This window comes from Saccoglossus kowalevskii, chromosome 1 (assembly GCF_978046115.1).
Source record: "Saccoglossus kowalevskii chromosome 1, keSacKowa6.1, whole genome shotgun sequence".
Taxonomy (NCBI): Eukaryota; Metazoa; Hemichordata; class Enteropneusta; family Harrimaniidae; genus Saccoglossus; species Saccoglossus kowalevskii.
This window is the reverse complement of record NC_140641.1, coordinates 28,738,241-28,755,173: the sequence shown is the minus strand read 5'-3', so window position 1 is coordinate 28,755,173 and position 16,933 is coordinate 28,738,241. Positions and strand designations below refer to the sequence as shown.

General features: G+C 34.8%; 1 protein-coding gene across 1 annotated transcript in view; it reads right to left on the bottom strand.

The window, feature by feature from the left end:
* Window positions 1-16,933, bottom strand: part of LOC102806797 (leucine-rich repeat-containing G protein-coupled receptor 5-like) — a 131,723-nt gene that overhangs the window by 18,502 nt on the left and 96,288 nt on the right. The window contains exons 3-9 of the mRNA XM_085497498.1: window positions 13,191-13,262; window positions 8,002-8,073; window positions 2,243-2,458; window positions 1,309-1,380; window positions 1,077-1,145; window positions 637-780; window positions 341-409 (exon numbers count right to left, since the gene is read on the bottom strand). Coding sequence (XP_085353624.1) covers window positions 341-409; window positions 637-780; window positions 1,077-1,145; window positions 1,309-1,380; window positions 2,243-2,458; window positions 8,002-8,073; window positions 13,191-13,262 — 714 coding nt within the window. The remainder of the gene's footprint in view (window positions 1-340; window positions 410-636; window positions 781-1,076; window positions 1,146-1,308; window positions 1,381-2,242; window positions 2,459-8,001; window positions 8,074-13,190; window positions 13,263-16,933) is intronic.

Here is a 16,933-nt window from a genome sequence, read left to right as displayed (position 1 = left end):
ACGATCAACTACCGTAAAATCTGTATTATAAGCTGCGTCTCTAATAAAAGTCGTACCCATTCTTTTTGAAAAATGAGAATCTAAAAAAATCACAATTTCTCATGTGTAGACGCTCTAATAGAAACCGCATCCCCCTTGTTGCATTGTCCCATTTAAATAGAAGCTGTGGCTTCTAATACAGATTTTACCGTAGATGTAGAAATTGGGATATAGCGCCCTCACAGTTTGTAATTCTCTATGCCCTAACGTTTGTTTTCCTGAAAATAAATTAAGTTGGTAAAGGGATAATACATAACTTGCATATCCTGTGAATAGAGCAATTGTGACAATAAAAACTTACAAGCCAGATATACTACTTGTACCAGTTAAATCAGGAAACTCTTTCAAGTCTTTTGCGGTTGATAATGCTCTACAACAATAAAAGATCCATTAACGGTTACATATTCAGTATATCCAAATGATTTACAAATCAGATGAAAATATTTTATGATAGTAAAATATGCATAGCCACAATCAGCAGTGAAACAAATTCACTTGAAGGGTGTTAGTTTTCACAATTTTCAAGTTGAAATTCACAGCATATTAAAAATAAACATATGTAACCCATAAATTCATTCATTCTTTCCTTACACTTACAATTTCTCAAGCTTTGGCATATTGGAGAAGGCATATTTTCCAACTGAACGAATGGAATTACCAAGAAGCTCTACTATCTTTAGTTCCGGATTACCACTGAATGCATTGTCTCGAATATATGATATTCGGTTGCGCTGTAAATCTCTATATGATGTAAAAATATATAATACAATGCCAGTGTAAAGTATGTTAACATACCAGATCAAGCAAACAAAAGTTCAAAGACCATATCCACCTAGCTAAGTCAACAAATTAAAATGTTATATCTATCTGAACACTTTAAGGATTCAAAAAAATCAAAATGACATCCACACAACTTCAGAATTCAAACAGAGATCAATGAAAGAGACTCAGCAGATACTGGAAATCCCCACATGCATTTACTTTATTATTAATTTTGAGAGACTAGATGTTGAACAACATTATTAAAGAAAACTTACAATTCTTTCAAACGACTCAATACAGAAAGAGCCACGGGAAACTCCGTTATTTGATTCAGGTTCAAGTCCCTTTCAGATAAATAAGCAAGATATTAATGATAGTATAAAGCAATTAAACTATAAATAAACAGTATTGTGGCAGACATAAGATTAGCAATATACATGAGACTGCACATTGAATGACCTTAAAAACAGTAAACTGCAAATTTAAATGCACTGAATTGAAACTTACAGATGTGTTAAGTGATCCAATCCATCAAAGGCATGATCTCCAAGAATTCTGATAATGTTTTCTTGAAGAAGTCTGAAGAGAAAAAAGTTTGGAACAATCAATTCAACATTTCATAAGCTACTTATTATGTAGTTGTATATAAATTGACAGAGAGAAGCATGATCTTAACATTTTGGAAGATGAATCACAGCTATCTTTGCAGACATCACAATAAAGGATGTTTATGTTTGCTAAGCTGAGGGAAGCCTCAGTAGAAGTATGTACATTGTATTGTTTAGTTTATGAATGTATTGCGTAATTGTCAGCGCTGAGGATTGGCTAACATCTTAGTGAAGGGCTCTATCCTCCAATCAGGTTGAAGCACTAAATACACATACATATTGATGATAGTCCTATGGTAATATATTAGAGATTCCATCCCTGCACAAACGATAAAATATCATAGATTTAAAAAGTATAAATTCTTTGGAAATAAGACAACTAGGTGAGAAAAATCATAGCCATGAAACAGGAATCGGTAATATGCTATGGTGACATGTACGGTATACGAATATCTGAAAATGTTTTCATGTGCTAAGCATAGAAACGGCAGCAGCTGATGCATGCAACAAAACAACAGGATGTGTAGTTAAGATCACCTTGGATTATCAATTGTATTACATCAAAAAAATTCCCACACATTTTGATATGTGTATATTAAACTCCCTACAATGTCACATGTCCCTGGTCTATCTACTTCATCATTTGTTACACACCCACAATGTATACATGCTCAATTTGAATACAGTAAGGCGCCAGTCCCCAGAATAGCAAGGTAATTTCAATAACCTCATGGCCATTTCATGGAGATTAGGTCGTTAATTCTGTCCCATGTTTAACCTTTCAAGCAAAGCATCACTGCTCCTCGATCACTGAAGATCTTACTGATACTTACAGTGCATTCAATTTTGTCATATTGATGAATGCATAGTCTTTAATTAATGATATATTATTCAACGCCAAAGTAAGTGCTTCCAATGAGTGACACAGGCTCAAAGCTTCTGTAGGGACGTCATTCATATAATTTGCAGCCAACCATAAATACTTCAAAGAGATTAGTCCCTGGAAACTTGTAGCAGGAACTTCTTTTATTTTATTGGCATCTAAATTTCTATGTGAGTGAAGGACAAAAAACAATAAACCAATGTGTGTTTTTTTCAGAAAAGTTGATTCTATGGTTACAGGTACATTGTACATTGAAAACATTGAAAATTTGTGCATCGCATTTGGCATTTAATGAATTTCTTATACACGATTCAGTGATGCCCCATGGTAATATGAAAAGTATTGCACTTGGGTATGAACAACTAATGACTTCATATGTAAAGAGCTTCTAATAAAATACAGCTTTAACAAGTCATTGTCAATGACACGTCCCCGTTCCGTTCCGTTCATATTTGAGTGACATATACATTCAAAGCAGATCATGACCGAAATCTCAGACCACTTTCAGTGGTCTGATCCGAAATGCACCTGCATATGTACAACACATTGTATGATGTGTGTGAAGTGTGGTCTTGATCTGTCCAGGCATGTCTGAGATATGGATGCTGAACTGTATTCAGTTAAAACCCTATTTGGAAAACAAATAACGTGATTCAAGGTACCATAATGTACAATGTATGCATGAAGAGTGAACTAAATTCACCCATGGTGATTATGTGCAATTTTGACGAATTTTTGACCTTTGATGGATGTTATACACCCATCTTAAATCAGATCTTGACCCACCTAACATGCATACATGTGTGTACAACATGTATGATGTATGTATGACACTTGAACTTGAACTTGATCAGTCCAGACATGCCTGAGAAATGGATCCGGAACTATATTTAGTAAAACAAAATAGTCACCGGCTGGCCATTTTAAACCAGATTCAAAAAACAAAATGATGTGCATGAAAATCTCCCAATGCAAGATCCAGTTCTGGAATGGTGAAAATGCAAGATTTTGATGATTTTTCCACATTAAAATGGTTGCCAGTCGACCATCTTAAATTGGATTATGACCAAAATGCACCTGCATATGTACAGGTTGTGTATGTGTGTGTAGTTTGAAGTTAATCTGTCCAGGCATGTTCAAGATATGGGCCGAAAACTAAATTCTTTAATAAAAAATGGCCGCCAGTCGGCCATTTTGAACTTGATTCGAAGAAAAATTCAAGCTTATATTATGTTTAATATATGCACTAAATCTGAACAAAATCCATCCATGCATGACTGAGATCCGGTTTCGGAAATTGTGAAAATACGTGATTTTGATGCATTTTTGGCCTTAAAATGGCCATCATTCAGATATTGTCAAGCGGATCATGAAACAAATGCACATATCTATTTGTGACATGATGTACCATGTGTGTGTGAAGTTTGAACTTGATCATTCCAGGTCCAGAACTGAATTCTTTAAAACAAAATGGCCGCCAGTCGGCCATTCCGAACTTGATCTGGGAAAAAAAAATGACGTGCATCATGGTCCTATTATGTTTAATGGGCCATTCCAGTTTATATCTGCACCCCCCCCCCCCCCCTGTTGATGAGTTTGTGTGTTTACTTCATACAGGGTATAATTTCCATGGGTGTATAAGTCATACAAAGTTTTATTTCCAAATCCCAATTCACCATACAGTAATGGAATTAATCCAAAACTATAGGTCCTACTTATGGTGTTGATGAGTTCCTTTGTGACACCATACAGAGTAGGATTTCCAAATATAACTCATCATATGTTAATTTACTAAGTTCAAAATTTTATATCTGAGAATGGAAATCCAAACTAGTCCTGATTCACAGTATTGATGAGCTCATTCGTCCCACCATCATTATCCAATTTCAATAATAACTATTTCATACTGGCCCAATACAGTCAGAAACTGGAATGGCCCAATGTATGTACCAAATTTGAACAAAATCCGTCCATGCATAACTGAGATCCGGGTCCGGAATGGTGAAAATGTGCGATTTCAATGCATTTTTGGCCTTAAAGCGGCCGCCATTTGGCTATCGTTAATGAGATCATGAAACAAATGCACATACATATTTGTGAGATGATGTACCTTGTGTGTGTGAAGTTTGTACTTGATCGATCAATCCAGGCATGTCTCAGATACGGATCCAGAACTGAATTCTTTAAAACAAAATGGCCGCCAGTCGGCCATTTCAAACCAGATCCCCCCCCAAAAAAATGACGTGCATCAAGGTCTTATTATGTTTAATGTATGTACCAAACAAAATCCGTCCATGCATAACTGAGATCCGGGTCCGGAATGGTGAAAATGTGCGATTTTGATGCATTTTCGGCCTTAAAATGGCCGGTATTCGGCTATCGTTAATTGGATTATGAAACAAATGCATGTGCATATGTCCCATATAATGTGTGATGTATGAGTGAAGTTTGAACTTAATTCTATGCATGTTCGAGATACAGGTGATCACGGACGCACACAGGGCAAACCATAAGACCCCGCTTTCGGACTACTTCCAAACGGGGACTAATAAATAAATCTTTAAGTGCCATAGTGATGTGCAGTGCAGGTTTCAATTTTATTTACATAAGTCATTTCATGACACAGACCCCATCTTGCAACAGTAAAACATAACAAAACTATCACAACCTTGACCATTGAAAATCTAGTCTAAGATTAAATAACAAATTGATTGACAGATACATGTACAAACTAATGATGCACAAACTTTTCTTTGTGTGGCAAAAAGATTAAAATTGATTTAATTATGCAAATTAGGTAATTAATATGTAGAGATTTTAACCCAAAATTAATCAGGTCTGTCTAATGTCTGAGAGCATTTATGTACCAAATGTTATTGAAATGTGATGACAAGTACTTCAGATGGAAAAGTTGAAAATTAACTAATTATGCAAATTAGGTGATTAATATACACAAATATTCACCCCAAAACTAATACAGTCCCTGCATATGTTAGAGGATCTATGTATCAAGTTTCATTAAAATATGATTAATAGTAGTTATCAGTGGATTTAACTAAATATGCAAATTAGGTGATTTATATGCACAAATATTTAATCCAAAACAATCAATTTCTGGATAGTCCTAGAGTGTCTATGTACAAAGTTTAATTGGAATGTGATGATTACGATGATATCAAAAGCTGAAAAATAATTACCGTATTACATGTTAGGGACATCCTCGGTTAAACGCCCAGGGTGATTTTTAGCCAAGAATTAGGTCAACAATAAAGTTGTATTTGTCAAAAACGAACGCGTTTGATTTATTTAAATAGTGTGTTTGTTACGGTAGTTCTCTTTTTGGAGTGTGTGGTGGCCCTGAAAAGGGCCGTTTTGTTTGTGTTTTTAGTAAAAACTCATTGGAAGAGCATCGCCAGGCGATGGACGCGGGACTCTTTGGCAACGACCAAAAACGTATCCGTGTCCAGCCATTGGTTGGCCACGTAGAGGTCAAAATACGCGTTCTATTTTTACGTGTTAAGTTTGGCTCTTCCGTTTCACCCCCTCCGGAATGTTCTACTTTCGCAGCCTAATCACAGGTTTTTCGAAAAACGTCGAAAAAACACAAGAATTAGTGGAATGTTTCTATTTGGGGTGGATTATTGATAGAGGATAATGTCTTTATTACAAAAATGCTGAAAAACCGTGAGTTTTTGCCTTAGTTATTTTTTTATCGGCGAAAAACTGCGAACTCTGCAAATTTGGTTGCACAACTTAACTTCCCTCTATCATATACACCCAGCAACATCAATGCCAGCTGACTGTGAACGCGAGCTAGCACTTTTGAGACATTGCTACTTTCTTTCCATCCCTCATCACAGCTATGGCATTACGGTCATGTGGATTATTTTTCTGTCGTTGAAAAAAAAAACATTTTGCCGACCTCAAGTCCATTACGATAACCATAATGAGGCATGCCGACGATGAGAACTTGTTGCATCATAATTTTGTCATGTGTGTGGGTGCGTGAATAAATCATGTTAATGAGGTCGACCAGAGTTTATTTTCAGTCTGTTTTTTATGTATCGCCATTTGGATATGTTTATGTATTCACAATAGTTTATAAACATTTCACATCAGTAATAAAAGGTTTTTTTGTTTCATAACCCTGTCTGCTATTCTTCAGTAATTACAATGCGATGTATCAATACGTGCGTGAACAAAATTATGCTAATGAGGTCATCGCCTTCTTGGATTACAAGCGGTAGTTTTTCCCGGCCGTTTCGACTTGCACTGATCACGGTTACTAAAAATGTAACCGTGCATTGATTACAATATTTACCATAGTTTGTAGTCAATTTCAGTGAGTAATACAACTTCATTCGCTGACATAAAACAAGTTTTATTCTTGAAATTCGACCCTGTGTCTTAGTGTTCCCACTGATCTTGACCGAGTGCTCACAATTATTGAAACCTCGCATAAATCAAGAAATAAGTACGTGTACAAAGTGTACGAAAGCATTCCTTTATTTGACCTTATCATACGATCACAAAAACAACTTTTTAAAATCTTTTTTGGGGTGGTCCTCAGGTAAGCGTCCACCCGCAATTTTTCCTGATTTTGTATGTTCAGGCAGGCCTCTGGGCGCGTGCCCGGGGTAATACGGTATGTATGTAAATTAGGTAATTAATATGTACTGATATTACCCCCAAAGTATCAGGTCTGTGCAGTGTCCCATGACATCTATGTACCAAGGTTCATTGAAATAACAGACAGGGTGGCTGCAAAGACTCCCTTTTGTGCTTCGCACACGGGAGTCAAAAATGGACTTGTACAGGTCGAATGTGGCCCTAAAAAATAGAAATCCACCAAATGTAGGGGTGGGCACTATGTTGATAAGCATTACTTGAAACAAATGAATATCTATATATGCGACATGATATTTAATGTACATTGCATGTTTAAAGTTTGAAAAATTTGGCTCTGTAACAACAAACGTAAAAACAAAAAGCCCATTTTGTATAAAGGTCCCATTGTGTTCAATGTATATAACCAAGTTTGAAATAATATCTGTCCATGAATGACGAGATTCATTTCTGGAATGGCAAAAATGGTCAACAATGACACTCTATCTAACAATTTTTAATGGAGGGAAATTAAGGAACTTTATAGTTTAATAAGAACAAAGCAGAAGTCAAGTGACTCGCATACATTGTATCATTTGAGAGTATATATTTTGGAGTGTTAGTAACAATTTACTCACACGAGGATGCACACACATATAGTTACATAATCTATTGTACAAGATTGAGCATCTCAAGAGGAAATCTTGCCAATCACAAACTCATTTGCAACAAGACTCACTCATGTTATAGTATACATTGTATGATCTATGCACATTATTTTGACCTTTTGACAATGAACACTTAATACAACTTAAGATATTCCTACAAATAAACATAGGCATGTTCATATATTATGATGAATGTTTATTCATTCATGACACGTGCTATATATCAATGAAAATGGTACATAAGTGAATAAGATATAGTGGTATGGCACAAAAATAAATGGCTGCCTGTCAACCATATTTGATCCGATCGTGAAACAAATCATCATGAACATGCATCTTAGCATGTATAATGTTAATGTTCCCAAGTGACAGAAGAAGACTTACATAATGTAAGATGATAATTGTGACCTAACACAGCAGGTAAATTATTACTTACAATGATTCCAACTCCTGTAAATTTTTTAAAGCTTCTGGTGGTACTACTTGCAACTGATTCACTTCTAAATTACTGAATAATAAAAGTAAAGAGAAAAGGCTGTATTAATCAATATGTAGAATTTGTAGATCTGAAACACTGGTATTCAAGTGTGGTTGGCATGAACACATCAACAAGTGGTTAATAGAAGCTTGATCCAAGCTTGGATGGGTGGTATTCACATGGTAAAATCATTTTCTGATAAGTTCTCTGCATTAATTTCATTGTGGAATTTAATAAGCCACTGTACATGAACTGGTTTCAATGTTGATGTCTGCACAATAATATCATTGTCACATTATGGATTTCATCATCAAGCAATACCATAACCTTCTCAGCAAACCATGTACAAGATTTGAGTACCCCTTTTAGTCAATGTTACTGGATTTTGATGTTGTGTCCAGCTAAAGAGTTTTGGTAGTTAGTCAGCATAATGTATCTTACACATGGCAAATAAAGAGTCTTGTGAGCTGCTGTTAATCCAAATCATCTACATTCGATCATTCATGTAGGGAATGATCACTTTTTCGATATCTTATCGAAATTTTCGTATCTTATCACTGACTTTCATTACACCAATGGGAAATGATGTGGTGCATGATGAGCCAGCCATCAGGCAAATTTATGTTCGAGTGACAACAATTTGTTTTTCCAGCATAGACAATTTGTGGAGCAATTAGGCTTCCTGACATGGAAACACTGAGCAACAATGTGTTTAATTGTTGTTCAAGTCGGAAATCAATATCTGCTTACTGCCTCATTCTTCAGTGTTGATTCTCCCAAAGGAGCAGAGTAACGCATGTCTGGCCTCATTTACCACCTTCCCCATGTGTATGTCATGATAATTCCTACACAATCAGTAAAGGTGGCTTTTTTTTTCAAAATCACTCTGCAACTTTTTCATTCTCCTTTCATACCCTTGCATCAAAAAAAGTTAATTTTTTTTGAAAAAACAGACTTAGCTCACAAACTAGAAATTTTTATTTGTCCTCCAAATTGATTTGATTGTTGATAATACTGTGCCAAAAACATCAAAATATAGTTTTACAGTAATCTGTGTTTGAACAAATTCACCGGGTTCACGAACTTGGCATGGAAACGATGAGTTTTATTGTAACCTTACATGTTCACATAGATTCAATTTAGTAAAAATTAAAAACCAGTGAATAATTAATGTGTTCACAGTACCAAGCAACAGAATTTAACCCTGTTAACTTTTCGGTAAATTTGAAATTATCTATCAACAGACTCCTTTCATTTTGAGATAAGATGGCATTCATCCCACAAAAGGTGCTTTTGTTGACAGATACCAACTGTTTGCAATTTTTATATAATGTCATCATTATAGAAACAATAATTTTTGTTTCTTAGTGTTTACTTGAGTATCGTACTGTTGATTATGTCCAGTTTATTAATGGCATACACAGTTTGTGCTAATTTTGTTTTATTTTCTCATAAAACATAGATGGGGATACAGCAAACCAAGAGTTTTAGGCAGCAAACAAAAGACACAATCAGTGTTATTACTAGGAACTAAATACAAGGGGCACAATTGTTCCAACCATTTAGAAAGTACAAGACATTTACCCAACTATGGGTGGCTTGAGACTCAGGCATGAATTATTTTGTTCCTCTTATAGTAGAGAGTGTACTCATTTTTTTTTTTATTCTACACTTATAAATTGCCACTTACATACAATTTGTCTCAAGAGAGTAAGAAACTTGGGACAAAAAACTAAACCATAAGGCAAATGATTAAATGATTCATGTTTTATGTCTGGTTAGAATACTAAACAATTATCAATTATTTTTCAATGATCCTGTAAACATAGCAAATATTTTCAGTATACATTTCACAGAGATTGTGTAGTCAACAGATTTATAGGATTCTAAAAATGATCAGAAAATATAGTTCACAATAAATCAGCAGTGAAAACACTGGCTTCTAGAGACCAGTAAAATATCATACAGGGCATTTTGTTTAAGTAAACAATGATACCAAATGAATACAAATACATTCAGTGACGACATTTCAAAAACTGACACCATGATAATAGCATATTGGTAGCCTTGAAACTTTACATGTATGCAACATTTTCAAATTCTAAGTTATCAAAAATAAAATATTAGGTAAACTAAAAGCTGTGTAGTGACTATATGAACAAGAGTTGGCAGAGCCATCTCAATGCTGGGAAAATAAGAGTATTTAAAGGTGTGTTTTGGAGCAATGGATTGGATGGATTATTGTTTCTATAATGATGACATTATGTAAAAATTGCAAACAGTTGGTATCTGTCAACAATGGATTTTAACTGAAGGAATTAAACTAAATTAAACAAGCCATGCATGGCACAGTCCCCGTTAGTTATCAAATTTAAGATATATAGTTTTGTTTATAGTAATAGAGCTGGAATATAACCATGTCAGGAATATGATTTTTTAACATTAAAATGATTGACATTTGTATCTGATCATCAAAAAAGTACTTGTCCATATTGAGAGATATTGCTTTGGAACAGCATTCAGAATCAGCCATTTTGAATACATGTATATATATAACATGATGTATAACGAATATATAAAATTTGAATATAATCAGTGAAAGCATTTAAGAGATATGGCTCTAGAAGCCCAATCATTAAAACAAAATGGCCACCAGACAGCCATTTTGAATCCGATCTAAAAAATAAATGATGTGCATCAGGAACCTGTAATGTCTTACATATGTACCAAGTTTGAACGAAATCCATCCATAAATGCTTGATATTTGATGATTTTTTTAGCACAAAAATGGCCACCATTTGGCCATTTTGAATAGGATCGTCAAACCAATATATCTGTCTATCTATGACATGATGTATAATGAATATTTAAAATTTGAACATAATCAGTGAAAGCAAGTCAGAGATATGGCACGAGAACCACATTTATTAAAACAAAATAGCTGCCAGTCGGCCATTTTGAATCTTATCTAAAAAACAATATTATTTGCATCAAGGTCCCATAATGTCTAATGTATATACCAAGTTTGAACAAAATCCATCTGTAAACAGCCGAGATATGCTTGATTTTGATGATTTTTTAGCACAAAAATGGCCACCATTCGGCCATCTTGAATCAGATCATAAAACAAAATAATGTGCAGCAAGGTCCTATAATGTCTAATGTATATACCAAGTTTGAACAAAATCCATCTGTTAACAGCTGAGAAATGCTGGTTTTTGATGATTTTTAGCACAAAAATGGCCGCCAATCGGCCATCTTGAATCAGATCGTGAAACAAATTGACGTGCATATGTATACTATCATGTATGATGTATGTGTGAAGTTTGATTGTGATTGGTCCAGGCATTTTTAAGATACAGGTCCGGACGCACGCACAGGCGCACGCACGCACGGACACACGCACGCACGGACACATGAAGGTCAAAACATAAGTCCCCGTTATCGGACTGCGTCCGAACGGGGACTAATAATCATGTTAGAAATGACTACTGTTCAACTCCGGACGTTTAATTGTACTTAGCGTATGTTACTATGACAATCAACCAATTCGAGAAAAACAGTCGACAATGACTAAATGCATGGTCACAGCCAAATCGCTTTTTAATTGAAATAAAAAAATCAAAGAAAACAGAGAACTCTAAGACAGGAAGAGAAACACGAGCAATGTATTCGAACAACAGGCATTACGGCAGCCAAGTTTGTTTCACCTTGATCAATGCAGTAATACCCACGATGCACTATTCCCATAAGCGTGGGTATGTGGAAGTTCATAGCCAAGCGTACTGCGGTCAAGAACAATGTAAGAAATTACGTGACGAGACCATCCAGATTTGCCGTCGATTTCCGGGTTAGGGCGAGTTTCATACAAGAAGATCGATACGAACTACACCGCCGAGTGTAGTAGACATAATCCTGATGGCAATAGAAAGTTCAAAGGAAGCTAATACAGTTGATTTATAACAGACGAAGTAAATGGAAATCACTTTTCAGTCCTCGTTGAGACACAAACGTAATTTAATACACACTACTACAGTTCGACTAAAGTTTACAAACACCACGGTCAGTCACACAAAGTCCCCCAAATTCAAAAGATGAACAATTGTGCATACTTAGATGATGACTCCACGCTATACGCAGAGTGAAAATGGCAATTTAAACTTTGCTTGCAGATTTTCCCAGGCAGATTTACATAATAATACAGTTCGATAACACGGCCAGTCACATAAAATCCATCAAAAGGGAACTGCAAGTCGTATAATGCCAAAACAGTACCATGATTTCACAACTTTCGAAATACGTTCGCTTTTATCGGCGTCCACTGTACAACAGTTTAATGTCTTCCCGTTCATTCCTACATTCTTGCATACTAATGAGGGATTCAGACACATTCCATGCTGAACAATTTTCTTGGACCAATAACAAAGCTGGTCAATCCTTTCCCAGCAACAAGCCATGCATGGCACAGTCTCTGTTAGTTATCAAATCTATGTTATATAGTTTTGTTCATAGTAATATAGTACAATTACTTGTCCATATTGAGAGATATTGCTCTGGAACAGCATTAATTAAAACAAAATGGCTATAGGTCAGCCATTTTGAATACGATCCTTAAACCAATATATCTGTTTTTCTAAGACATGATGTATAATATATATATAAAATTGAACATCAGTCAAAGCATGTCAGAGATATGGCTCTAGAATCACATTCCTTAAAACAAAATGGCTATCAGTCAAAAATTTTTAATCCGATTTGCTTGATTTTTGATGATTTTTTAGCACATTCGGCCATTTTGAATCAGATCGTAAAACCAATATATCTGTACATCTACGAGATGAAGTATAATGAATATTCAAAATTTGAACATAATCAGTCAAAGCATGTCAGAGATATGGCACCACATTCATTAAAACAAAATGGCTGCCAGTCGGCAGTTTTGAATGCGATCGATAAACAAATTGATGTGCATATGTATAATATTATGTATGATGCTTGTGTGAAGTTTGAATGTAATCAGTCCAGGCATTGTCTAAGATACAGCGCTGGACGCATAGACGCATGGACACTGAGAGGTTAATCCACAAGTCCCCATTTGCGGACTGTGTCTGAATGGGGACTAAATATGATATTGCATTATTACTTACAGCACTTTCAACTTGTTAAGTCCATGGAAAACTAACGCTGGCAGTTCAGATATACTATTGTCTGCCAATTTCCTGAAAGTAAAAAAAAAGAAAACCAGCAATTAATTGATATACCGTTAGTTGAAAACAAGCAGCCTATCGGCTTAGATAGCTCCGCTGTTAGCAATGCACATTTCAATTAAAGAACTGAAGACATCATTAGAAAATGAACAATATGTATAGTATCAAAGCAATCGGACCTCAGTTTTTAACAAGAAGTCGAAAATATCACTTTCTACCAAAAATGACAAAAATATTCACCAAAATTAGAGAATTGAAGACATCATCACAAAATGAACAAATCTGAGAGAGGTACACATGTAGTACCTATGTATGTAATATCAAAGCAATTGAACTTGCGGTTTTTAACAAGAAGTTAAAAATATCAGTTTTTACCAAAAATGACAAAAATATTCACCAAAATTAGTGAACTGAAGATATCATCATGAAATGAACAAATCTGAGAGAGGTCTACCCAAGGTACATAATATACACGAAGTATCAAAGCATTCAGGCTTGTAGTTTTCAAGAAGAAGTCGAAAAAGTAAAACATTGACACGGACGACACCGGACGACAACAGACAATCACTCGTATGATAAACTCCGCTCGACAAAGTCGACAGCGGAGCTAAAAAAAAAAAAAAGATGCATGAATAATTTAGTTAACAAATGACATACTGGCCAAAGCCATTTCCATCATTATTGTATAGCTTCAACCTTGTAGAAAAGCAATTGGCTTTTCAATTGAGGTGAGTGAGTGAAAGACATGACCTGAATAAACAACACTCATGCTCAAGTATAGGCTATGAGTTGTGTTATCCATGATGCCAAGTAGATCTATGTCATGATAACATCATGTTTATACTACTTTTAGAAGACAGCTACAAGTAACAAATTTGTATTACAAATCACATGCCTGACTGATGAAAGTAAAGGTATACTCGTACTTGTGGTAACAGTAACCTAACCAATAGGTTTTGTGAAATATTTATACATGCTGTAATGCCAAATGACTGTTAAATAAATGGTGTATCCAAGGGAGAGGTTCAAGTTTAATTGTAAATTATCAAACTGGACTGCTGTTGAGTTGTAATAGAAGGGACACTGATTTCTTAAGATGATAGCCCTGAGAGACTGGCTATAAAGAATCATGCAGAGAATGAAGCTGTAGGTAAACACATATGTGTAACAGAGTCTTGCTGAGTATGCAGGTAATACTCTAGCGGCATATAGCAATCTCACTTTGATGAAATAACCACATGCCTCACTAGACATTACAAATACACAAAGCCGGATAGGTAACATAGTTTGTGAATGTGAATGCAAATTGAGTCGAGATGGGGGGAATCTTCGTTTTGGACAACTAGCCGAAGGCAATGGGGAATTTAGGCTTTACGAGAAATCAACTTAATGAATCATTAAAACATAGGAAATGGTTACTGGAGGCTGTGATGGCATGCATTCCCTTCAAACATATCACATTTTCCCATTATTCAACTGTACTACTCTTAGTATTCCAGAAACTGTCGTGCAACACCATAATGCTTTGTCAACTGCATGCAGGAAGGAGGATACTTTTCATGTTTTTTTATTTTTCTCATAAAAATACATTTCAGATTTACAAAAAATGCATGAAACTGGTAAAAGATTTAAAATTACCAGAAATACAAGATTGTCAAAAAAAACAATTACATAATCACACACACATTTTCAAAAGTGTAACATATGAAAAAGAAATGATCATAGGTCACAGCAATCATTGTTTAACATGCATTGCATGAACTTTGTGTAAAAAAAACGGCAGGCAGCTAATTTAGCCTAAATGAGATGTTTAGCCACCTACTTTACCCAAATCTATGTCGTACAATTTGACTACTTACTCATTGCAGTTGCACCTCCTACTGAACATTTTGGAGAAAACCCCGCAACAACTACTACTACATGTATGATAATATTAAGCCTAACTATTATTCATCATTTCTGAAAACAAGTGTAAGTATAATCAAACTTGTCAATACTGGTAATAAAAAAATTAAGACATTTTTAAACTGATTGAATGCCAACTGGCAATTTTTGGCAACAAGAAAACACAGCATATCACAACATAACAGCCCTGTCTGTTGAGAATCAAGATAACAAATACAAATGAGACTGGTTGTTGTATGTTTAACACATTGGTACATGTAACATTATCTAACTCTGGGTGTACAACAATCAGCCGCTGTTGGAACTGAAGATATCATCACAAAATGAACAAATCTGTCAGTCTACTTGAGGTACCTATATGTATAATACCAAAGCAATTCAACAAGAAGTCGAAAATATCACTTTTTACAAAAAAATTACAAAAATATGCCCCATGAAAAGAACAAATCTAAGTACAAGGTACATAAACACCAAGTATCAAGGCAATCAGACTTGTAGTTTTCAAGATTAAGTTGAAAAAGTCAAATATTGATGCGGACGATAACGGGCAATTACTCATATGATAAACTCCGCTCGACAAAGTCAACAGCGGAGCTAAACAACAAAATGGCTGCCAGGTGGACATCTTTATGTCCCACATAAAGTACAAGGCAAATGCAAAGAATGAAAGGATTCAGTCAAGGGGGGTCTGAAATATGACTTTGGACAGACGGGAACCAAATTACAAGTCCCCATTTTCGGATTTTGTCCAAACAGGAACTAAAATACTAAATAAATGTTAACAATACATGTACAACATTAAGCTTAAGCTCCCTTATAGAATAACATGAATTGCATAAAATTTCCCAAATAATAAAGCAATATAGTTAAATGTTTTCATTCAATGCACTTACATGTATTTCTATGTCTAACAAGGATTTTATTTTAGTCAAATTTCCATGTATATCTGAACAATTATTGTACATGCCAGTAATACCAAAATTGAACTTGTATTCTATAGCGATTGATATTAGTATAAAGGTGATAGGACAAGAACTGACAAATTATTGTAAATTACCGATATTTTCTTCTCGTATATCTTTCCTTTCATCAAATGATACAAGTAATGGTAAATAATTACATGTGCATAAATGTAAGGTGTGATATTATTGATCCAGATAGAGGTGCAGTCAAGAAGAGTCATGAATAGACACGTATCAATGCAAGGGAAAACACTATTTTGACATCAACATGATTATTGAGTTTTACCATGTACATTTCAGCATATGGATGTATAGCACTGTTGAAAACAAAATCAGTATGTGAATGTTAACACTTTTAACAGAGTGGCATAGTGTGAAGTGTCTGCAGAAGTGTTTCATCACAGAGAATGTCAGTCATCCGATAAAAAGCCTAGTTGCTTGTTATATCAAGTACATGTCTCAAGATAAGATGTTTTATCGATATACTGTAAAACCATTTATTGTCACAGACATTTAATTTTGATAATTTGAGCATATTCACTGGGTTTAATTTCAAGAATTTGTCAAGGAAACAAGAATTTTTATTGTTATTTTACATGTTCACATAGATTCAAATTAGTGAATTTTACTTATCAGTGAAAATAGCAACACAGTGAATAATGAATGCATTTTAATACAGTATATACATGTACCTCAAAATAAAACATAGCACAACTATAATAACTTTGCCCATAAATAAACAATTTGGGGAAAAAATATCACCTGTATTATCTATATATATAAGTATTCACTAAAATTAGAGAATTAAAGATATAA